The sequence below is a fragment of the Rhineura floridana genome, chromosome 2 (genome assembly GCF_030035675.1).
Source record: "Rhineura floridana isolate rRhiFlo1 chromosome 2, rRhiFlo1.hap2, whole genome shotgun sequence".
In the NCBI taxonomy this organism is placed as follows: domain Eukaryota; kingdom Metazoa; phylum Chordata; class Lepidosauria; order Squamata; family Rhineuridae; genus Rhineura; species Rhineura floridana.
The window spans coordinates 231,340,763-231,366,137 of NC_084481.1; the positions used below are offsets into that span (position 1 = coordinate 231,340,763).

Genomic DNA, 25,375 nt, shown 5'->3' on the forward strand with positions numbered 1-25,375 from the left:
TTCTCCATTGTAGTGCGAATTTCTCCAAATAAACACATTTTTGTAGGCAGTTTTGACAAAGGTGCACATTTCTTGCAAGCCATTTCTCATCATTTCATGCCTTTTGGTATGTTATTTTCACTCACGTATTCATTTTTATGCACACTTTCCTCTGATATATGCATTTCTGTAAATCTTGTTTAGTTGGCGAACTGCATCCCAAGATTCTAATAAATCTGAATTTCGAAGGGTGGCTGTGTTTCGGTTCTCATATTGTTTCAGAAATTGCAATTTGATGAATTCTGCTTGAAATGCGAACTGAATCAAAATTCTCACCCATCTCTAGCCCATGTGTGTATTTATCTAAGCAGCAGGCTTTTACCCTGCATTGACATCACTGAGACTTAAGACTTAGTAAAATAAGATAAGCTACATTATGTATAGAAATACATAGTAGATAGGAAAGGCATACCCTCTTCTAACTAGCTAAGTTGGAGGCGCTACACCCAGATGTGGGTATTGCCGTCATAGCTCAGGAGAGAGAACAAAGACAGAGATGTCTCCTCTCTCCTGGGACAGTCGAAGAAGAAGGCAAAGGAAGGAGGGGCAGGTCAGCTGCCCTGAGCATATCAGTCTACAATAGAAGGAAGTTAGGCAGAGAAGAGCACAGGTAAAGGTAGGCAAGCCTTAGCCGGCTGGAGGACTCTAACTCTGTCTCCCTTCTGGAACACAAAAGAACCTGCCCCTCTTCCAACACTTTGCATACAGAAGGTCCCAGGCTTGATCCTCAACATCAGTGTTTTTTTTTAAATAAAAGATGAGATAGCAGGCGGTGGTAAAGGCCTGTCAGTGCCTGAGACTTTGGAGAGCCACTGATGGCCAGAATACACATTACTGGGCTAGGCTGACAAAGAGGGTGAACTGGTGTAAGGCAGCTTTCTGTGATCCTCATTGCTTTATCTCCCTGCAAGGGAAAAGCTTTGCTTGTTTATTTCTCTCTGTTTGCTAAGGCAGTAGAGTGACAAACCTTGTCGAGGGAAAGGGAGGGTTTAAGAAGGTCTTTTGATTGCCACATTTGCATGCCTTTAGAATGCAGGAAGCTCCATTATACTGAGTCAGGTTATTGTTCCATGTGGGGATTTCATGGTAAGGGGTATTCAGAGGGGGTTGACCATTGCCTCCCTCTGAGGCTAGTCCTCCCCAGCTGGCGAGGGCCTGCTCAGCTTGCCACAGCTGCACAAGCCAGCCCCTGCCTTGTCCACAACTGCCAGCTGGGGGGCAACTGGGCTCCTTGGGACTATGCCACTTGCCCATGGCTGCATAGGTGGCAGGGCACGTAACCCCTGAGCCAGTCCCTGTGGGGGTGATCTTTAGCTGGCCCTTGACACCCAGGAGACAGGAGTGGGGATTTGAGCTCCCAGACTCTGGACTCCCAGCCACGCTGTCCTCCCCGCTGCTGGAAATTGAACCTGGGACCTTCTGCATGCAAAGGAGAGGCGGTACCATTAAACAATGGCCCTTCCCCTTAACGATAAAGTAAGGTTCTAGCCCTCATGATTCTGAATAAAGGACTGATTTTATCGGAGTTTGGTGTATATTGCAGCGGAGTGTATAAATAAACAGTCTGCTAAGATGTGGTTGAAAGAATAAAGAGACTTAAGGTTTATTACTACTGGGAAATAAAGTCATTCTGACTACAGAAATATATCTGGCCATTGTAGAGCCGTGAGGCCTGCGTTCACAGACACTGGCTGTCTAGACAGGAAGAGGAAGGGAGGAAGTAAAGCCTGAGAAAAACAAACAAGTAGTTACTAAAGAAGGAATCAATGAGGGAAGAATAGGTTGCCTTTCTGTCTCTCTCTCCCCCCACCCCCCAGTTCAGGTTACTTGTTACAGGCACTGATTCTTTACTCCCAACAGATTTAAATAAGAACACAGGATGCTATTTTATGCTGAATTAGACCAATGGTCCATCTAGGTCAGTATTTTCTATGGACCGGTGGCAGCAGCTGTCCAGGGTTTCAGGCCTACCTGGACATGCCGGCGTTTGAACCTGAGACCTTCTGCATGCAAAGGATGTGCTCTACCATTGAGCTACGGCCCAAGCCAAGAAGTCCTATCCTCCATGTTTCTCAGTGCATTCTTTACATTGGGTTATGGGGGGGGTCCCCTCAGGTAAATCATCTAGTATTTTGAAGGACCTCAGGGTCCAGGAGGTGTATAAGCTCCACAGAACCTCTATCTTAGTTATTTATTATTACATTTATATCTCACCTTCCCTCTAAGGCAGCCTTTCCCAACCTTTGGGGTCCCCAGATGTTGCTGGACTACAATTCCCATCCTTCCTGACCGTTGGCCATGTTAGCTGGGGCTGATGGGAGTTGTAGTCCAACCACATCTGGGGACCATCTGGGATGAGCTGTTTTTCCAGTGCTGGAATTATTCTTCTCCTTTAAAAAAAAACCCCAACAACATCCAAAACAGTCCAAACTAGGATCCAGGGAAACCCAAATTGTGTTAACCAGAACAAGTGGCATGAATTGAAATTGCGTCATTGTCGCCCAGTGAAAGAGTCACGTTTGCAAAGGACTGGGATTTCATGGTTTGCGAACAACAGGAGGATTTGAGTCATTTCTAGAACTGAAAGAATATCTTGCTTGTTACAGTTTGATCCATGTTTTTAGAGAATGGCTGGGGCGCGGTGGGAGTAGAGATTCTCTGACATCTCCCAGCAAATCTTCCAAATGTGATTTCCGGAGACCTTTCTTTGCAGAAATCTTCTGCTGTAAAGGTCGCTCCGCTCTTGGCGCATTGGGCTTGCCTCCGTCGTAATACGTTCTGACATTTCATTTCAAAGCCCTCTGGGGAGAGACACTGGTGGCGTGCCTCGAGGACAGGAGCCCGTGCATTAAACCTGATCACTCTTGACATAAGCTTTGATCTGTTACAGGTCACACAAACAGTGCAGGACCTTTTGTGAGCAATTTGTCTTATCAAGTGACTTCTTTTTTTCCTCTTCTAAAAAGAAAAGCTTTTTCCACAACATGCAAAAGTTCAGTCTGCTGAAAGTTCAGTCTGAACGGCGCTCAGCCTTCAGCATCACAGAGCTACAATTCCCAGAGTTCCCTGGGAAGAAGGATTGACTGTTAAAGCACTCTGGGAATTGAAGCTCTGTGAGGGGATTAGGGGTCTCCTGACAGCTCTCAGCACCCTTCACAAACTGCAGTTCCCAGGATTCTTTGGGGGAAGCCATAACTATTCAAAGCGGTATCATAATGAGAGCTTGGAACAGTTACTTTTTTAAACTACAATTCCCATCAACCCCAGCCAGCATGGCCACTGGGTTGGGCTGATGGGAGTTGTAGTTCAAAAAAGTAACTTTTTCAAGCTCTGATAGTGCTATAAATGTGTAAGTTGCCAAAGAGCGGCTGATGACGCAACTGATCTTTTGACACCTCTTTGTTAGACTAAATCTGAGGCAAAACGACTCACAAATTATTCTTGCAGGTGGGCTTGCTTTTTTGCCCGCCTGTCTTTATCTACCCCCTTCCTAACGAATATAAGGACATCAGATCTCAGGTTCAATCCCTAATGGCATCTCCAGATAAGGGATGCGATCACGGGAGAGACCCCTGTCTGAAATCCTGGAGAGCTGTTGCCAGTCAGTGTAGACAGTACTGAGCTACATGGACCAAGTAGAAGGCAGCTTTTACATTCCTATATCTTGTGTCACTGAGGCTGTAGCTGGGAAGACTTTGATGGGAGCCACTTTTGTGGAATGCTCTCTGGAGCCTGACAGTGGCCGACCCCTGCTGTAGAACCTACAGAAGACAGGCTTTGGGGGATATTTTCCTTATGCTCTCCAAAGTGGATGGGCCCGAGACCTGAGCTCTGAAGCTTCCTCTTTGCTCTTTACCTCCCGCATGAGATGACGACATTGTGACGCCTGTAAGACTATTCTCCAGAGAAAGTACATTCTGTGGCTTTTCTAATTATTATTATTATTATTTCCTTCGAAGCAGTTCCAGCTAGTTTGTTGTGGGACAGTTTGTCCCTTTTCACTACTGCGACTGAACAACTCCATGTTCTGGTAGGCTCCGATTGATGCTTTGATCACACAGATGCACCCCTGTTGCCTCCGTTGTCGGGAGCAATGTGCTTCTGAATGCCAGTTGCTGCGAGGAGTCACAAGTGGGGAGAGTTGCTCTTGCATTCAGGTCCTCCTTGTGGGCTTCCCAGAAGCATCTAGTTGGCCACTGTCAGAACAGGATGCTGGACTAGATGGTCCTTTGGCTTGATCTAGCAGGGCCTTTTTTTAATGTTCTTTTGTTAGTGAAGAAGCCTTGGAGTTTATATTTGGCAGTAAATGTGATTAGGCTTCAGGTCTAATCCTTCAAAGGGAGTGTTCTTCATAAAACACAGAACAGCTCAAAAAGTGATTGTTACACTAAATCGCCCTCTTTTCTTGTTAAGTGTCTGCATGCTTTTGAACTTTAGAATTCTCTGTGCAATCTGAGTGCACCCTAGAATCCACTGCGATGACACAGCATGGTCAGGGTGCATTTGCTAGGGCTGTGCACCGGCTCTGGCTCCATCCTGAACCAAATTGGGCTAATTCATGTCAACCCAGGATTCAGCCAGAGCAGATTGAGGCAGCCCCAGGTTGGATCAGGTCCACCAGGAGCTATCCAGGGCTGTCAGAAAGGGACACGTGCTACCTCCATGTGTCTCCTTCACCACCACCTCCTGACTGCATGTTTAATTAGGGTTTAAAACCCTAATTACAGGCTGTGGAAGTTCTAATTCGGTTCAGGGCCCAGATCTGTTTCAGATCAGCCCTGGATTGTCCTGGGCTGGATCAGGGCTGCTCCGATGTGCTGGATCAGGCCCCGAATCAAATGAACAGTCCTAGCATTTGCACCCCTCTGCCTAAGTCAGCAAAATAAACCTTGAACTTCCCCACTGCTCCCTATGTTGTTTCTGTAATTGTGGGTCTTACATATTCAGGACCTACCCTATTCCTGTGATTGTAATTTGCTTTAATTGTTTTTAATGTAAAATGTTTGTAACCTGCCCTGGGACCTGCTGGTGAAGGGTGGGGAATAAATTTAATATTAATATAAATGCCCTTCTCAAGGGCATTTTATCTACACCAGCCTTGCAACTTGTCCATATACTCCATAAAGTGGTCTGCACACTTTTTTTTAGCTAGGCTGACAGTTCACAATTACCTACGGAGACTTTGTGATTAAGTGCCTGTTGAACGCTGCTGAGAAAGCAAATCTTCAATTAAATATAAGCAACAGGAAAAAAATGATCTTTTTTTCTAGTTACACAAACATTATCAACAGGAATACTAATACTAATAATTTTTTAAATTAATTAAGGACAAAATTTGAATCTAAAAACATCTGAGCAAAGGGTAAAACAAGGTATGGCATAAATGCAACTCTCATTCCTGGGACTCTTAACATGCCTTCTGGATGTTCTTTTGGACAGACAGAGCATCTTGAGTGCTATGGAGTTCTTAATTTCTGCCGCTGGTTGGATCTGGCATTTCTCCTCTCCTCTTAAACCAAAGTTTGTGCAGGCCATCCTCCGTCCAGTGCCTGCATCTATTTGGGTCTTTCTCTTTCCCCTCTCCCACCCCCCAAATCCACCCCTTTTTAACTTATACCTTCTTTTACTCACACTGAATGCAAAACAAAAATGTTTCAACAATAAGAAAATAGATTAGCTGTGTGTGGGGGGGGGGAACTTCCCCCCCCCCCCGAGTGGCCTAAACTAAAAGAACCGGAAACATTTATTGTGCTCCGCTGCCTGGTCATCTCGGAGAAATTCCTACTCGCTGCAGGCGTGTGCTACCTGCAGTCCTGATCTGCCCTCCAGACTTAAATTAATTTGCTGGGCTCCTACTGGGAGGAAGGGTGGGATATAAATCTAATCAACAACAACAACAACAGCCCTTCTGTCTTCTCAGGAAATCTTGGGGAAATGACTTTATGTAGTTTTGTGCAGGGAGGAGATATTCAGAGAATTTGCAGCACCTTTAATGAAAGGTCATCAGGATTCTTTGCTACAAAACCATTATGGTGGCTGGTGCTCATTGGGGCTGGTGGGGTGGAAGGCAAGGTGTCCGAACAGTAAGTGGAGCCAGAGTCAAATGGCAAGCACAGCCAACACACTCTAGCTTTACCCCCGTCCTCCTGCCTGATGCATGCATAAAAGCAACACTGAGATGACGGAGAAGGAAATTGACCAGCAGTTCCACCCACCGCCCCGGACTGGTTTTAAGAAAGGAGACAGGCCAGGTGGAGGTCGGCTTAGGGCAGATGGATGTCAGTGGGGTGGCATCACATTCACCCTAATGGACTAACCACTGATAAGTTTGTAGTGCAGATAGGACTCATATGCAGCTTTCAGTTTTAACAGCCTAGTGCACCAAGGTGTTAAATTCTACATGGATTTGTGTAGCCATTCTGCAAAGTGGGGAGGAGAGCCTGGCTGGGAGTCCAGAGTCTGTCTCAAATCCTCGCTCGTGTCTCCTGGGTGTCAAAGGCCAGCTAAAGATCACCCCCACAGTGAGTGACTCAGGGGTTACATGCCCTGCCACCTGTGCACCCGTGGGCAAGCTGCAGAGTCCCAAGGAGCCCAGTTGCCCCCCAGCTGGCAGTTGCGGACACGGAAGGGGCTGGCTTGTGCAGCTGTGGCAAGCCTCGCCAGCTGGTGAGGACTAGCCTCAGAGGGAGGCAATGGGAAACCCCCTCTGAATACCCCTTACCATGAAATCCCTACTCATATGGTTGCCATAAATCAGGATCGACTTGGAGGCAGTCCATTTCCATTTTCTTAAACCTCCAAATAAGCTTTTCAACTTTTTTTAAAAAAGTCAACTTTTAATGATATCTGACTGCCTCTTCCCCTCGTTACAGGAAGGAAAGACAAATGGGAAGTGAGTTCACCGAGCATGCCGAATTTCTCTTTCTTCTTGGCCCTTGTGGCAAACTGCATGGCTGTTGGCTTCTCCCCCCCCCCATGTTAAAAAGCACACTTCTGGATCATGTTTGATATGGCATGGATGCACATGCATGTATCTTTCGGTCCTTGCCAGATCCCTGTGCGTCTGTGTGATCTGTCTCATGATTTTCCCTCCCTAGGTGCACATAGGGTACCTTCCCAACAAACAAGTTCTCGGACTCAGCAAGCTTGCCAGGTAAGAACTCCAGGTAATTAAAGTAATGCGGATTGCGAAAGTGGATTCCCTTGAGTGAAGTATGTTGAGCTGTATAATCTGGCCCTTCTCTAAATCCCAGCAAGCTGTGCTGTTGGCTGTAAGCCTCCTATATTTGGGGCAAGGCACACCTGCCACAAAGCTGCTTACGACTAGACATTGTACCGTGGATCTGTGCCCAGCACACACCAGTTACTGCAGGGATGGCCAACCTGTGGCCCTCCAGATGTTGCTGGATTACAACTGCCATCAGCCTCAGCCAGCATGGGATAACAGGACATGACCATCAGATTTTATTGGGTTGTGTCCAGTGTAGCACTAGGGGTGTAGTTGTCGGGGGTCTTGTTGGGGGGTTAGAACTCTTACTTTTTTGTGAGCCGGGTCCCTATGTTTCTAGCATCCTACAAGCCAATCAGCATGAAAGGAGAGTGTACATGCTTCCTTGTCCTTTCCTGCTGATTGGAACCAGTCAGAGTGCAAGGAGGTGAATCAGCCACTGAGAAGACTCTTTTCAGTAGCTAACCCTTTCATGCTGATTGGCTCCTAGGGATGTTGTGGGAGAAGGCGTTAACAAGGATCTCTTCCTCAACCCACCAGCAAAAAAGTGGGGTGTGGCCGTGACTATCATGAAGGGACGTTGCATTTCTGAATTTGCTTCTACACTGCTGTAGCGCTAAGTTAAGGCCACTTAGCAGTATACTAGTTCTGCTGGTGAAATATTTTGCGCCAGTGGAACATTGTTGCACAAGAGAATGCCTAAACTCTGTTGTGCAGTGAGTTTCCGCTAGGGATGGGATCCGTTGGCCACTGCTGGTTCAAAAGCATTCTGTTGACCTAACAGACTGGCATTGATTCAAGCTTGTTCTGTACATGCCACCTGCTGCTTTTACTGATCTGGTTTTTTTCACTCGGAAAAAATATTGATATTAATATCAGTATTTTGAAGGAAATATTGATATTTTAAAATAAAATACCAATAAATTATCATTCTTACAATTGATGTTTTAGAGGCTGGTGTTTTTTTTTTTTTTAAATCCATTTTCAGAAATAGTCACAGAAATTCATTACATTAAAATCCGATCCTCAGTGACTGAGAATCGGCAAATTAATGGAAAATTCGGTACCAAATCTGAGTTGGGTGGAATTCTAATGCATCCCTAGTTTCCACTACTGCAGCTGTTGCATTAGATTCCTTTGTTGCACAACATTAAAGCTCACCCACCTGTAGCGCAAGAGCCCTTGCGCTAGTGGACAGAGCGCATTGGATTCAGCCTACTGTTTGTAGCAAATGGCCATTGCCATATTTAAACAACAACAAAAAAACACAATACTATCTGGCAGTTAAGTTAAAACATAATTAAGCCTGGAAACAAAGCCCTGTGAGGAGAGACTGAGAGAACTGGGCACGTTTAGCCTTCAGAGAAGACTGAGGGGAGATATGATAGCACTCTTCAAGTACATGAAAGGTTGTCACATAAGAGGAGGGCCGGGATCTCTTCTCGATCGTCCCAGAGAGCAGGACATGGAATAATGGGCTCAAATTACAGGAAGCCAGATTTCGACTGAATATCAGGAGAAACTTCCTAACTGTTACAGTGGTACGACAGTGGAACCAATGACCTTGGGAGGTGGTGGTCTCTTCAACACGAGGCATTCAAGAGGCAGCTGCACACCCACCTGTCATGTATGCTTTAATTTGGATTCCTGTATTGAGCAGGGGGTTGGACTGGATGGCCTTAGAGACCCCTTCCAACTCTACTATTCTGGGTTTCTAAGAAGGATAGGTGGGTAAGTTCTTTAAAAAAATTGCAGGCACTTATTTTTGTAATGGTAACACCATTGCAAGAAACCACCATTGCATGTTATGTGAATAGTTTTGTTCCTGTGTTTATACTCTGCCCTGGAAATCTGCTGAAGGAGGTTAATAAAAATAAATAAGCAATAAAATAGTAAACCCCTTGGTAACGTCTTTAAATAGTAAATCCTGTAGTCACAGTTTAGGTTGATATGGGCTCTGCTTCTTATGTTGAAACTCCAGTGACCTTCCACTTTCATCAGCATCTCAAATTAAATCTGACTTTTTGCATTTCTTTGCAACCTGCAGGGATCAGTCCTTTTGTATGAGTTTCAGAGATGAATTCAAAGCAATGCGCTTCACTTTTTGGAAACTTTTTATCCATGTCATAAATGCCGTTTAGCTTGGAGGGTAGAACCTTGGTGTAGCTGGAGAAGGTGAGATGGTGGCAGAGGCAAGATAAGGGTGATCTTCCACTGTATTTTTTTTTTATTAATTCAAAACAACTGAGGAGATAATAGGTTTAAGTGAGTAGCACTGGGAAGGCCCCTTGATCATTTTAGTTGCCCTTTTCAGCACCTTTTCCAGCTCTGCAAAATCTCTTTTTGAGATTTAGAGACCAGAACTGCACACAGTATTTGCAGTGCAGTCACACCAGAGGTTTGTAGAAAGGCATCTTTCCCCGTCCTCGTTCGTGACTTTAGAACTTAAGGTGATTCAGTGAAATTGGTTGGCAGCACAGTCAAAACAGGCAGGTGTCTGGAGAGCCAAAGAGCAGCCGTGCTTCCTGTTTCCAGCATGGCCAGTCAGGTACCTCCAGACCTTGTGGCCACGTTTCTGCCTCTCACTGGTCTTTTTGGTCTCTGTCTTGCCACTGATTTCAGTGGGGACTTTCTGGCCTTGTGGCATTTGGTGATCCACTTGCCTTACGACTATTGACTTTCCCAGTGCAGGAACTTTTGAGGGCAGCGTGCGTAGTGGCTGGCTTTTGTCTGTCTCCGTGTGAGCAAATGTTGAAATTGTTCTCCAGCGCCTCACCCATCGTGTGGTGTGTTTTTATCCTGGGGGGGGGGATTCATTTCCGATCTGTTTATCAGCCCTTTGCTCCGGGCCGCATTGGCAGGGGGCGATCGATGGGTTTGTATCACCACTCTACAATTATCCCTGATTTGCAGAAGTGCAGGAAGGACTTTAAGCTAGAATGCTCCCTCACTACTGATGTGTCTGCTAATAATGGCACTGGAAACACAGTATTTTCTTTCCATCTCTTACCAGTCAATAAATCGCTCAAAGTCAAGTGGCACAAGATGTTGACCGGCTGATAGGGATGGAAAGATTTGTCAATTTCAGTTCTCTCTGTTTTTATGACTCAAATCTTAAAAAGTCAGTTATCCATATTTCTGCAGCATTGTGATTTTTTTCCCACTCCTCATGAAAACTCTTAAATATTTTAGTCCAAATTTCTCCTAATAAAATCATTTTCATGCAGTTTTTACTAATGTGCACATTTTTGCAAGCAATTTATCCTAATACAATACATTTCTGTATGTTATTTTCATGCGTATATTCATTTTCATGCACCCTTTCCCCTAATATATGCATTTTGGTAAACATTGGTTGGTTGAAGAATTGCACTGCAAAATACGGATAAGGGCGAATTTTGAAGGATGGCTGTGTTTTGGTTCTGATATTGGTTCGGGAAGTGTGAATCTAATAGATTCAGCTTTACACGTGATGAATTGAATTTCTTACCTGTCAGTGGCTGGTTGCTTGCTGCTGTCGGTGGAGATTCCTGGTCAAATCTCACTTCAGCCATTTCCTCACTGGGTAGCTTTGCGGAAGCGATTATTTCTCCTTCCCTCCCTCTAAAAATTACTGGTTTTCCTTATAGAGTTGCTTTAAGGATTAACAGGTGATACCCAGTGCTAGTCATACTCACAGTCGACCCACTGAAATCAATGGATTTAAGTTACTTCAGATTTCAAGGAGTCTGAGTATGACTTAGACAGATATCGCTCATTGTGATTAATTTTCGGATTTGCTCCAGCTTTCCTCCAAGGTGTACCAGGAAAGTGTTCATGGTCCTTCTCCCTTTTATACAATACAACAGCCCTGCAAGGTATATTAAGCCTGGCCCAAAGGCTCTCAGTGCTCTGCAGCTGAACAGGGATTAGAACCCAGGTCTCCCTAATTCCAAGCCTCATACTCTCTCCATCCAGAGGACTTTGAACACTCATAAGAATGTAAGAAGCTGCCTTGCCTTATCCCGAGTCAAACGGTTGGTCCATTTGGCTCAGTATTGCCTACACTGGCTGGTAGCTACTCTCCAGGGTCTCAGACAGGGGTCCCTTCCAACTCTATCTGGAGAAGCTGGGCTTGAACCTGGGACCTTCTGCACGCAAAGCAAGTGCTCCACCCCTGAGGTACAGCCCTTCCGCTCTACTCCAAGCACAGTATAAACAGCCTTGAAAAGCTAGGCGATGCCAGATTATTTATCTAGACGTTCCCCATAGTGTGGACTAGAGTAGGGCCCAGCTTTTCTGCACTTCGCTAATGCAGCAGTCTCAATTAGACTAAAGCCCCACTCATATGGCGCTTGTTCTGCTTTTACAGCGGTTTTGGGGCATCACACGCCATTCTATTCAATGAGTGCCGCTTTTTGGCGCTTTTTGCTTTTTGGCGGGGGTCCGGAACGTAACCCGCCATATGAGTGGGGCCCTACTGTAGTGAGAACCACCAGTAGTTCGAAAATCATGATTGTTTGACCTTTTACGGAATCTCTGTGGTCCTGATCCTCAGGATTGTAGACATCGTTATGTGTAATAGACATACGGCCTTTCACTGAGGTAAAAATGAGGTACAGAAGGGGATGCAGGGTAATCTGCTTGTTTCTGTTTCTTATAATTTTTTTATGTGTTTTGACTAGATGTTTTTACAGTATTAAACATTTTGCAGTGTGCTAGATAAAATGAATGATTGATTGATTTACATGCAGACCGTCCTTGGTTTAGTCTCCAGTGGCATCCCCAAGTAGGATTGAGAGAGACCCCTGCCTGACATCCTGGCATGCTGCTGGCAGTCAGTGTCCGCGCTATTCTGATTCAGTAAAAGGCAGCCTCCTATGTGCATGAGTATCCAAATGCATTAGTGCCTGAGGACATGGTGCCTTCCTGTGTAGCTCTTTAAGACCAGAAGCGGGGAAGAGACAGAGAGAGGATATTCCATGTGCCTGCAATTCTGAATAAATGCAAAGTAGCAGGAAGGTGGCTATGAGCGCGTGGCTTTGTGTGTGTATATTCTTGGAGGAGAGGTCTGTCAGTGCCTCCCAAGCAGGAGTGAGCAGAGCTCTGGGTGATCTGAAGTAGATTGGCAAGGATTTTTGAATCCCAGATGTTTTATTCTCCCCCCCCCCAAATTAATTGATGAAATGAAGAAAGCACAGAGAGGGGATTTTTGTGTGGAAGGATTGTGAGCTCCATTCGGTTCAGAACAAGTTCTTTAATCTAAGTGTATATCTTTTGCATTGAACTTGTCAAAGATTATCAATACCTTGGCACAGTCATTAACCAAAATGGAGACAATAGTCGAGAAATCAAAAGAAGGCTAGGACTGGGGAGGGCAGCTGTGAGAGAACTAGAAAAGATCCTCAAATGCAAAGATGCATCACTGAACACCAAAGTCAGGATCATTCAGGCCATGGTATTCCCGATCTCTATGTATGGATGTGAGAGTTGGACAGTGAAAAAAGCAGATAAGAGAAAAATCAACTCATTTGCAATGTGGTGTTAAGAGGAGAGCTTTGCGCATACCATGGACTGTGAAAAAGACAAATAATTGGGTGTTGGAACAAATTAAACCAGAACTGTCACTAGAAGTTAAAACGATGAAACTGAGATCATCATACTCTGGATACATAATGAGAAGATGTGATTCCCTAGAAAAGACAATCATGCTGGGGAAAACAGAAGGGAGTAGAAAAGAGGAAGACCAAACAAGAGATGGATTGACTCCATAAAGGAAGCCACAGACCTGAACTTACAAGATCTGAACAGGGTGGTCACGACAGATGCTCTTGGAAGTCGCTGATTCATAGGGTCGCCAGGCACCTTCATGTTCAGAGTAAGCCTCTGAATCCCAGTTGCTGGGAAACCACAGCAGGAGGGCTTTTGCCCTCCAGCCCCACCAGTGCACTTCCTGGATGCAGCTGATTGGCTGCTGTTGCAAGCAGGATGTGGAGATGCTGTACCTTTTGATCTCATCCAGCAGGGCTGCCCTTCGAGCTCATTCATGCACAGCAGCGTTGTTAACTCTAAACTGGTAACCAGACAAATGGCTTATGTCAGTTACGGTGTTCCTGGTGATGTTACTATAAAGGGAGCTGACAGTTCAGTCCTTTCGATTTGTTTAATGATGTGATTGATGTATGATAGGTGGGGAGTGAGTTGATTTTTCTTTTGTCTACTCATCAGGTTTAAAAAAGGTTGAATTTTTATATTTTTATTAGTAATTTTATTTATTGATGTCTAGCGGATATTTTGTTCAGTTGTTTACTATCCTTATTATGATTTTTTCTTGTATTAGAGGGCGTTCTGTTCAGTTGTTAGTTGTGTTTTATAGACTATAGAAATTGGTGGCTTTTGTGCGTGTTTGGTGTTTGCTTAAGTTGTTTTAACTTATGTTGTAAACCGCTTAGAGTTTTGTTTAAATATAAGTGGTATAGAAACTGTGCAAACAAATAAAAACAAATACTGATATTGCTGCAGGTAACAGCACTTGGCTACTTTGTGGTTTTTTAAAAATTGGAAATATGTCAAGTGGAGACCTGCAGAAGTTCACTGATGAGTTTCTTTGAAATTATTAATTAATTAATTACATTTATATCCTGCCCTTCCTCCCAAAGGGAGCCCAGGGCAGCAAACACATCTGCAATAAAAATGCAATTAAAAATAAAATAAAAACATATCTATAGCATTTAAGAATTTTAAAAACAACCAAATTTAAAAAAATCTAAAACAAATTTAAGAACAAATGTAACTGATAGGCCCACCAAGACAGACAAGTGTTCAGCTGGTGTCTAAAAGAATACAGTGATGGTGCCTGCCTGATGTCAACAGGCAGGGAGCGTGCGGCTTTTGGGGTTCAGTTTGATTTTGCAAGTGGCAAATTTGGGAAGTTAATCATTTTATTTTTTCTGAAAATCCACGCATTGTACTTTAGTTTTCATACCTCATTCGTAAGAGCTCCAAAAGCACACATTTTCTTTGTCCTATTTTATTTAAACCACTTATGTCTCCAAATCAGGCTTGTCAACAGGAGAAGAATCATCTCTCATAATAGGATTTCCCTGTCTAATGCCTTGGATTTGTATTCTTGGGGCATGACCCCTGAACAGTAAACAAACAGGTTTTCTCCCCTACTCCCCGTTTGCATTTTACTGCGAGTTAAGTTTGGGATTAAGTTCTGTAATTAAATCCTTATAATTTCCCAAATGCTTTGCGGTGCTCTCTTGCTCCACGCTCTAGCAGAGAGAGAGAGAGAGACATCTCACCATCAAACAACTTAGGTTGCAGTCAGGAGGTGCAAAATGGATTCAGCCTAGAGCCAAATGTAGCATTGATTCTGCAGGTGGACCCCTTCTCTGTATAAGCCATTTTAAGAATTAAAATGTGTCTCAGGAGCCACATCTGTCTAGGTTGGTATCAGGGGTGGAAGAATCTGTTAATTTCAGTTCTATCACTTTCTTATTTTCCCAATCTTAAATTCAATCCTCCAGGTTTCTTCAGCAATTTGCAATTTTTAAAAAAACCACAAAATCCTCATGAAAATGCTTCCACATTTTAGTGTAAATTTCTCCTAACACATTTTTTGTATGCAGTTTTGACTATTGTGCATATTTTTGCAAGCAGTTTCTCTTAATATAATGCATTTTTATATGTTATTTTCACTCGTGTGTTCATTTTTACGCACATTGACCCCTAATATATGCATTTTTGTAAACATTGGTTGGTTGGGGAACTGCATTGCAAAATTTGCAAAAGTGCAAATTTCCAAGGATGCCTGTGTGTTGGTTTCTCATATTGTTTTGGGAAAGTGCAGATTTGATAAATTCGGCTTTCAATGAGAACTGAATCTAATTTCACCCACATCTCTAGTTGGCATGCAGGCTAGAAAAGATTGCTCCAGTAACTCTTTGACCCTGCCAGTTGGCATGCTTCTCTCTCTCTGTCTCTGTCTCTCTCTCTGTCTCTCTCTCCCTCCCCCCCGCCCAGCATTACACACTTTGCCACTCTCTCCTTTGATTCTTTGAATGATCCAGGTATTCACCAGTCTCTGCTAACTCATGTGTCACAGGCACAACCCATTCAGAGCTAAGAATTTTTTTTTATATTCATTCATGTTGGGAGAGACTGAAAGCCTGAAAAGCCTCTGGTATTCCCAAATTGGGGAAGCTTAAATATGTGTGGGAGGGTGTACTTTTGGATAAGGGTGCCAACTGAAGAGTGCCAAAATAAACGACACATTATTTTGTGCTAGGACAGGCTGATGGGGGTTGAAATCCCAAACATCAGTAGGGTACAGTAGGGCCCCACTCATACTGCGGGTTACGTTCCTTGCCTAAAAGTGAAACCCGCCTAAAAGCGGAACTCATTCAATAGAATGGTGCCCGGCGCCTGAAAAACTCCGTAAAAGCGGAACAAGCGCCGTATGAGTGGGGCCTTACTCTAATTGAAAGCCGCCGTATTAGCAGAATGTCGAAAAGTGGGGCCCAACTGTAACAGGTTGGCAAAGGCTGCCTTAGCTTGAATGATGTTGGGCAGCTGCTGGATTTAATTTTGTTCCAGGATGTCATCGGTCTTACGTCAGCTGCCCTAGCTGGAAAGTCTCCACAAGGCAGCTACCTTTGCTGCAGGATCTTTAAAACTAAGTGGCATCACTTGATGTTTCACTGGCTCCTGTTTTTATTATGCCAGGATGGGCTTTCTTATACAGGCATACCCCGCTTAACTTTGCTTCACTTAACGTCACCTCTTTATAACTTACATGCTCCATACGCCACCGTACCCCGCTTAACGTACGCGCGCTTCGCAATTACTGACACTTAATGGCATGACGCAGCTGCCATCTAGTGGCGATTGCAGTGCAGTACATGCATAGATAATTGCTTTACTTTAAGTACATTTTCACTTTACATACACGCTCCGGTCCCATTGCGTACGTTAAAGCGGGGTATGCCTGTATTTGAAATAGCTTGCTTTTGTGTGTGTGTTTACAAATTTGAGCTCTGCTTTCAAACGTGCACCTCAAAAGCGCTGTTATAACAGAATGTGACCTTTTCTTCTAGGATTGTTGAAATATACAGCAGAAGATTACAGGGTAAGTGATCTCCTTTTGTGCTCTACAATCACTCTGGTAGAATTAGGCACAAGGCATCCTTTTCCAGCTCTGGGCTGATCGGAGTTGTTGTCCAAAACACCTAGAAGGTGTCAGGCTGGCACAGGATGGCCAACACAGGATTGAACCCCGGCCCTCCTTCTGTGGGGAATATGCGGGCAAGGCAGATCCCTGCAGAAGGCAGGATTGAACTCTTGGCTGAACAGGTGGTCTTCCCACTGAAGTGCAGATGGCTTCAACTCTACAAATGTTTAACTGGGTTTTAAAAACCTACTTATCTCTTGTTGCCTTTTCCTGATTGAAGTATTGTTTGAGGTCAAATTAGAAAGCTGTTTTAGAGTGTATAGCGTATTTTCAGCTGCTATATTTTTTTCCCTTTTGGAGGCTTTTATTTTATGTTGTGTTTTAGTTTCGTATTATATTGTAGTTTTTCAGTTTCATTGTTATATAGCGTTTGTTTTTGTAAACTGCTTAGAGACTGTTTTTGTATGAAGCAATATATAAATATGGTAAGCTAGCAGCCTCATGACCAATGTTGCTCGGAAACCAAAAAAAGGTGCAATTTTGAAAGGTTCGGTCCGCCACCTTGATTCCAAATGGTGTCTGATGGTATCCAAACACAGGTGAAAACTTGCTGCTTGATCTCAGGAGCCATTGTGCAAAATTTGGTTATGGTATCTTAAGAGGTGTCCAAATGCATAGCAAATAAACACTTTCCAAAATATGTAGTAGATATAATATATGGAAATGGAAATGGGCTGCCTTCAAGTTGATCCTGACTTATGGCAACCCTACAAATAGGGTGTTCATGGTAAGCGGTATTCAGAGGGAGTTTACCATTGCCCCCCTCTGAGGCTAGTCCTCCCCAGCTGCCCAGGGCCTGCTCAGCTTGCCACAGCTGCAGAAGCCAGCCCCTTCCTTGTCCACAACTGCCAGCTGGGGGGCAGCTGGGCTCCTTGGGACTCTGCAGCTTGCCCACGGCTGCACAGGTGGCAGGGCACGTAACCCCTGAGCCACTCACTGTGGGGGTGATCTTTAGCTGGCCCTTGACATCCAGGAGACATGAGCGGGGATTTGAACTCACAGACTGTGGACTCCCAGCCTGGCTCTCCTCCCCACTGTGCTATACCAGCTGTCAATATAATATAATGTAAATATAAATAAGATAATACATATAAACGTTTGTTTCCTCTTGTTGCTTGTGCCTAAATAGAGGCACCTGAATAAGACGGCACTTTGTAAAAGAGATGCAGAAGGGGGGGTGCCCTAGAGGAAGGGGCTTCTTGCGTAAACACCTCTCCTCGCCCTCAGCAGCTTCAGAGGAGCTTTCGTACTTTTCCCACTTGGCTTCCACCATGCTTTGAAAAGCTATGCTGCCTTTCCAAGCAGCTCTTTCCCAAGGGGTGCACCTTCCAGATGTCCCATAACAGTTACTAATCTGTCCCCCACCCTTCCACCCCCTTGTTGCAGTTCAGGAGCGCCTCACAAAACAGATCGCTGTTGCCATCACAGAAGCCTTGCAGCCCGCTGGTGTCGGTGTAGTGATTGAAGCCACGTAAGCTTGCACAAGCTTTGCTGACTTTCCAAAGAGGGGAGGGGGTTCCCTAGCTTGGGGACAGCCAGTGCTGACATGGGGAAGGGCTGTCGCTCTGCGGCAGAGCATCTGCCTTGCATGCAGAAGGTCCCAGGTTCGATTCCCAGCGCCAGGTAGGACTGGGAATATCCCGTCTGAAATCCTGGAGAGCTGCTGCCAGTCAGAGTAGACACTACTGAGCTAGATATGGCAGTTTCCTATGCGCGGCTGCCCATCTGTGAGTGACAGGGCTTGTCCAACAGGAGTTTCCCACTCAGGCTGCCGAGTATGAAGAGACCTACACGGGGTGGGGTGAAGGAATGGATTGCCCAGCTGTCGGTCTGGCAGATGTGCAGGGGGTGATGGGGGCAGCCAGGGCTGGCCCAGCCACACAGGCAAACTCGGCATCTCTTTGGGGTGTCCAGATTCCTGGGGCGCTCACTTCTGCAGTGCAGGAATGACGGCCTCTGCCTGCACTTTTAGAGGGGGATATCCCGGGGTGGCAATGGAGAGCCTTCGAACCCAAGCTGTAAATGCAGTTGTACAGGAGAATGTGGAGGCGAGTTGCAGAGCACCTGCTTTGTGTGCAGAAGGTCCCAGGTTCGATTCCCAACATCTCCAGGCAGGGCTGGGAAAGATTCCTGGCCTGAAATCTCAGACAGCCGCTGCCAGTCAGTGTAGGCGATACTGGGCTAGACGGGCCAATGGCCTGACTCAGTATTAGGATGATGTTGTTATAATTATTTTTATTATTTCACTTTCTTCCTCGACCACCATACCGTTCAGGGCGGGTTACAGCAATTTAAAATTCAGTATTAAAACATTACAGTCAAAAGGGCTTGTGAGTATAAGGCAAATTCTTAAGTTCCTATGGCAGATTTTTCTTTTTAAAAAATGAAAATTGTATCCCAGCCAACTCTTCATGTTTAATTAGTTGTGGGTTTTTTTTGTGGCGGGGATTGGCCCAAGGTCACCCAGTGAGCTTCAGGGCTGCGTGGGGATTTGAAGCCTGGTCTTCCAGGACCTAGACCGGCACTCTAACTGCTACACCATACTGCTTATTTTGTTTGAATTTGGTTTTTTGCCTAATGGAATAATTCTCTTTCTTTCTTCTCCCACAGACACATGTGCATGGTGATGCGGGGGGTTCAGAAAATGAACAGTAAAACTGTTACCAGCACAATGCTCGGGGTGTTCCGGGAAGATCCAAAGACCCGGGAAGAGTTTTTGACACTCATCCGCAGCTAAAACTGTGCCGTCCTTCCCTGGACTCCCTCTCTGGACTGTCTTATCTGCTGTCACTGTTGGTTCCTTTGCTGGTTGTTCCCATCTTGTCATTTTATTTTTTTTTAAAGTAGCTGTCAATTTAAATTCTGTTTTACTTCTCATTGGTTCTGTAAAAGGTTCTTTATGGTAAGTCCGATGTACCCCTTGATTTGCTCAAGCAAGACCTTCATCTCGGAGGTTCTTGATAGCGTTGGAAGGGGCCTATAAGGCCATTGAGTCCAACTCAACCCCCTGCTCAGTGCAGGAATCCAAATTAAAGCATACCCAACAGGTGGCTGTCAAGCTGCCTCTTGAAGGCCTCCAGTGTTAGAGAGCCCGCCACCTCCCTACGTAATTGACTCTATTGTCGTACCGCTCTAACAGTTGAGTTTTTCCTGACGTTCAATTGAAATCTGGCTTCCTGTAACTTGAGCCCATTATTCTGTCCTGCACTCTGAGATGATCAAGAAGAGATCCCAGCCCTCCTCTGTGTGGCAACTTCTCAAGTACTTGAAGAGTGCTATCATCCCTCCCCTCAGTCTTCTCTTCTCCAGGCTGAACATGCCCAGTTCTTTCAGTCTCTCCTCATAGGGCTTTGTTTCCAGTCCCCTGATCATCCTCATTGCCCTACTTTGAACCAATTCCAGTTTGTCTGCATCCTTCTTAAAGTGTGGTGTCCAAACAGTACTCAAGATGAGGCCTTGTTTCCAGTCCCCTGATCATTTTTGTTCCCTCTTCTGAACCCGTCGGTGTTATGTGACCCTTCAGGGCAGATTCTCACACAGTGCAGTCTGTTATTTTTATGGGTGGGGCGCATAGGATTTTACAAATTTTGTAGTGCTTTTTAAGGCAACCGTTCCCAAACACCCCCCTCCCCCAGACCAAATTGCTTAGGGTCTCAGCAGAGCACCTGATTATTTTTCTGCCTCCTGCAGCAATTCTGCTGTGTGAGATGCTGTATGGTGTTTTAATTGTGTTTGTAACGGTTTCCGATATATTGTGTTTAATTGTGTTGCCGTTTGAATTCCATAGAATTTGAACTGTAACACAATCATATACAATATTAAGAAATAAATGTAGCAATAGAAATAGAATGAAAAATGAATATGTGTGTTCAGTGCAATGGACATGGTGCCTCCTATCTGCAGCCAGTAATCCACAGACAGGCCACCATTTTTCCACTTTAAACAGTCATGGCTTCCCCCAAAGAATCCTGGGAGGTGTAGTTTGTGAAGGGTGCTGAGAGTTGTTAGGAGTCTTGTATTCCCCTCACAGAGCTACAATTTTCAGAGTGGTTTTAACAGTCAGTCCCACTTCCCAGAGAACTCTGAGAATTGTAGCTCTGTGAGGGGAGTAGGGGTCACCTAACAACTCTCAGCACCCTTCACAAACTACTCGTCCCCAGATTCTTTGGGAGAAGCTGTGACTGTTTAAAGTGGAATAATAGTGGAATAAATGGATGGTGTGAATGTGGCCCCAATGATCTCCAGTTTGCCAGGAACAGGCCCCTTCAGTCATCAAATGCCTGGGTAAACAGGAATGTTTTCACATCTCTCCCCAAAGGAGAGAGACACACAGCTCATTGGGGAGGGCATTCCACAAGCAGGGAATTACCACTGAAAAGGCCCTGTCAGAGGTCAGTGCCAACTGAGGAGCCCCTGGTGGAAGCGTTGCCAACAAGGACTCACCTGCCAATTGTAGGGTCCAAGATGGTTGATATTGGAGAAGGCGCTCTTTTCGATGCTGGGTTCCCAAGCCATTTAGGGCTTTTTATGTTCGTACTAACACCTTGAATTGGGCGCGGTGGGTCACTGGCAGCTAGTGCAGCGCTTTCAGGACTGGTGACTCATGGTCTCGTTGGGCTGCCCCACTCACTAGCCTAGCAGCTGCATTCTGATTGAATAACGTTAGCTATTTATTGAGCATTCGTTCTGATTTGTTTGCAGAGGGATTAGATGATGATTGTGCCAAAGCAATTGTTACCTCACGCTTTCCAGTGCATTTCCCTGTCGCTTTCCTTATTGCAGAAATTCAGATCTTTGGGGGAAGCGGGTTTGTTGTGCTAGAGCCCCCCCATCAAATATAATTGCGCAACCTGAATTTGCCAGTATGCGACTGAATCCCACCTGAAAATAGCAGTCTGGAAGCGCCAAGTGCTATCTCTGTCGGATGCTGAATTGCAGAGTCTCCCTGGCAAACCTAGCAGGTTTTGTCTTCCAGGGAAGGGGTTGAGGCTTGGCCACTCTTACCCCATGGTGAGCAAAGATACCAAGGTCACAAAGCTGAGACTCCATACAGCTCGTGTTGGCTCTGGTTGGCTGTGCGGTGGGGCCTGATGTAGGCTGAAGTGCTCATAAGAACATAAGAACATAAGAAGAGCCTGCTGGATCAGGCCAGTGGCCCATCTAGTCCAGCATCCTGTTCTCACAGTGGCCAACCAGGTGCCTGGGGGAAGCCCGCAAGCAGGACCCGAGTGCAAGAACACTCTCCCCTCCTGAGGCTTCCGGCAACTGGTTTTCAGAAGCATGCTGCTCACCTCTCCTTGACTCTGGAAATGGAACTGCTGTCACGGCTTAACCAAATTCAGGCTTAGTTAGACGTGGCTTTGGTGGGGCATCCTCTGTTGCTTCAAAGTAAGCAGCATTCTGCACCATTGAAAGCAGGATTCCACAACCAGAGACGCTTTGAGTTCTGAAACCAGAGAAAATTTGCATAATTCTGCCATTCCTGGAGAGGAGCACAGAGCAGCGATGCAGGGCACTGAAAATCCTTCTCCCCAGACATTTTGCTCTGCCTCCTCCCTAGTTTCTGACCTGTGACCAGCCCATCACCCTTTCACGGGGACACTTTTCAGTGGATGTTAGAGTAGGTTACCCGTCCCACCCCATTTCTTTTGTGTAACCAGAATGCCATCCTTGTGAGAAGTGGCTCAGTGCAGCTGATCTAAATCATTGTGCTCTGAGCAGAAAACTTAAGGGGATTTTTAAAGAATCCCTTTAATTAGAGAAGGTGCACTAATTGGAAGCAACTGTTGAGCAGGCATGAAGGCCCCTAAGCCTCTGATCCATTTACTCGCTATTTGGGAAATGCATCATTCAGTGAGACCTGGATCGGTCAGTCAATACAGCCCAGGTGGAGAATCTGTGATGTCCTCCAGAGGTTGCTGGGCTGCAACTCTCCTGAGCCCCAGCCAGCTTGTCCACTGGCCCCAGGGATGATGGGAGCTGTTGTCCCAGAAACATTGGGCCACAGTTTTCCCAATTTGTGCAAGAGAACGCTCAGACTTGTTCTTTAAACTGTTGTGTTCCGAGGGCTGTTGCCCTCCTGCACTGCTGATTGGCTTCCAAGAGGCGCCTGCCGCTCTGACAAACAGGATGATGGGCTTCAAAGCAGGACTCTTAACATGGGGCTCATTCACACGGGAGCTGAACTTCGCCATAAAGATTTAGCTTTTGCCATCGTCATAGATTTGCAAGGTTCACGCTTCCTGCCTTCAAATCTGCTGTTTTCCTTTCACACAAGTAGCCGTGCCCCTGGAAGGGTTTAGTATCGCTGTTTCCTTATGGCCCTGCCCCTAATGTTACATGCTTACTCCCTCCGGAGTATCAATATTGCTAATGGAGAATGGGAGGGTTTTTTTTTGTCTTTCATTGTTTCTTGTCAATTTCATGCAGCTGACAGGAGAGCCTGGGAGTGCAATTGACATGAAACTGTATGAAACTGAATAGAGGGGGGAGTGAGTGAAAGGCAGCTTTTGTGGGAAGCAGAGAGAGAGGGAGCTGGTGAAGGGGCATAAGAGAGCCCGCCCACTAAAAAAACATTGAGGCAAAGCGCCTACACGGAGGAGCGCAGCGAACCTGAGATGGTTTTTCCTTTTCGCATTAAAATTGGATTGGGTTGATACGGGAAAACTGTGTGATAGCTGCTGGTTGCCTGCAACGTCATGTGAACCATGCGAATAGAACGGGGATGCAAGTAGCACCAATCTCACAGTAAGTCATGTGAATGAGCCGATTATTAGGTATCGTTCATCAGAACTACAACACAACGCAAAGGGGAAGGGCCGTGGCTCAGTGGTAGAGCATCAGCCATGCACACAGACGGTCCCTGGTGTCTCTGTGTCTAAAACCTTGAGAGCTGCTGCCAGTCAGCATAGACAATACTGAGCTAGAGAGACCAATGGTCTGACTCGGTATAAGGCAGCTCCCTATGTTCCTATGCAAGGTTATTCCAACTAATTGCTCTTCTTTTGTATGTTGTACACCGCCCAGGGAGCCATTGGCTATGGGCGGTTTATAAATGAAATTAAATAAATAAATTCCTCTGATCTGTATCCCCTGGGAGGCAAGTGTGAGCTAACTAAACCAAAGGCCACCCAGTAAGCCTCATGGCTGGATGGCTGCAGCAGTGATGGCTGTGGTCAATTGGGACTGGAGGGACAGAAGGCAGGGCGCCCAACAGGAGGTGGAGCCAGAGCCAATGATTGGTGCAGCCAGAGCGAATGAGAGGCGGAGCCAGCTGATTCTAGTATTGCTCCCATCTGCCTCCCTGCTGACTTCTGTAACGCAACCCTGAGACTGAGGAAGCTGACAGGCCAGGCCACCCCCCCTGGACTGGCTGTAATTAAAGCGGCAAGCAGGTGCCTTCTGGCTGAGGTGGGGCAGTGGCCCATTTGCCCTAATTGGCCAGCCTCCGCTAGGCTATGGCTCAGTGGTAGAGCCTCTGCCTTGCATCCAGAAGGCCTCGGGTTCAACCCCCGGCGTTCTCCAGGTAGGGCTGGGAGAGATTCTCCACCTGAAATCCTGGAGAGCTACTGCCAGTCAGTGTGGACCATACTGAGCTAGATGGCCCAATGTTGGCTGACGACGGCTTCCTCCAAGTGGAGATTTCAGCCGATCTCCCTGGCTTGAATCCATCAAACTTTCCGTGACTGCCCCCCTAGCTGGCTTTGCAGATTGCACTGGAGGGTTTCAAAGCCTTAAATCGCCTTTCAGCTGAAATTGGGTGAGTCTTTGTTGGAGGGGGAAAGAGCAGGAAGACCAGCAAGATTTTAAATGGATGTTTACTCCTTGAAAGTGAAACGGCCCTCCAGCCTTTCCCAACCTAGCCGTGCCCTTTTGATTACTGTCGGACTCGAACTCCCATCAGCCCCAGCCAGTGTGGCCCAATGGGGCAGGGATGATGGGTGCTGCACAACAAAAGACTTGGACGTTACCGGGGTGGGGAAGGCTGTTAACGCCCTGCCTTGCTCAGGAGAGCAGAGGCGTTGCATTTTTCATTCGGGACAGAGCTGGTTTCATCGCTGTCCAGGCTCTGCTTTTTGTTTCATCCTGGGAGTCCTTCAGATGTACCTCTGAACTGGCACTGCGATGCAAGCAAACTCCTGGCAACTTCCCAATGTGCAAGAATTTCCTATTCCATTTCACCTCCACCGCGAGCAAAAGGAAGTTCCAAGTGGCTTGTGCCCTTCGTGGCCTTAAACGTGTTGAGCAGTGTCATATGGTTTGGTGAATTATTATTGTTTACAGCAAGCCTTCCCAACCTGATGCCATCCAGATGTGTTGGGACTCCCTGGTGGGAGTCGTGGTCCAAAACATCTGGATAGCGCCAGAGTGAGGAAATCTTGCTTACGCCTCTTCCTCTTTTGTGAACACTATAGAACTTGACCCTTAACCACCCTGGACTGTGCCCAGCTTGTGTGCACCCACACAAACACATATGTAAACCACGCACAGTCTGTCAATGTGTTCTCTTTCTGTCAAACTCTGTTCTATTTAAAATATTAAAAAATAAGATACAGTATTGGTCATTTTTGGAGGCTCTCTGTTGTATGATCCGTTGAGAGTGCTAGCAGTTGGCAGCTTAACCCAGGGGTTAAATTACTTGTGAATTGCACACACACATATATATATTTGTGGGGTGGGGTCAGAGTATTGCTGCTACCAAGTGTATCCATGGAGCAGAAAGTAGTTCAGCATCCTCCAGATGAAGACAGTTGTTAATTGAGTGGGGGCGACGAGGTTTAGACCAGGCTATGACCTGATGCCCAGTTGTATGATTTCTAGAGAATGGTCTGCTACAATCCCTGAAGGCTTCTCTGTACCTATTTTGTTGGCACTTGGAAATTGGTGCCACAAAG

The 25,375-nt window shown here is 45.8% G+C and overlaps 2 protein-coding genes across 3 annotated transcripts in view; both read left to right on the forward strand.

The window, feature by feature from the left end:
• GCH1 (GTP cyclohydrolase 1) overlaps positions 1-25,035 on the forward strand; it is a 49,893-nt gene extending 24,858 nt beyond the window's left edge. Inside the window, exons 3-6 of one of the 2 annotated variants that reach the window (XM_061612514.1) lie at positions 7,137-7,192; positions 16,348-16,379; positions 17,873-17,952; positions 19,092-19,181. In XM_061612514.1, coding sequence (XP_061468498.1) covers positions 7,137-7,192; positions 16,348-16,379; positions 17,873-17,946 — 162 coding nt within the window. In that variant the 3' untranslated portion in view covers positions 17,947-17,952; positions 19,092-19,181. Of the gene's footprint in view, positions 1-7,136; positions 7,193-16,347; positions 16,380-17,867; positions 17,953-19,091 lie in introns of both variants that reach the window. The other variant, XM_061612513.1, reaches the window with a different exon arrangement.
• The window catches only part of GMFB (glia maturation factor beta), a 510,168-nt gene that overhangs the window by 199,197 nt on the left and 285,596 nt on the right, over positions 1-25,375 (forward strand). The window lies entirely within an intron of this gene.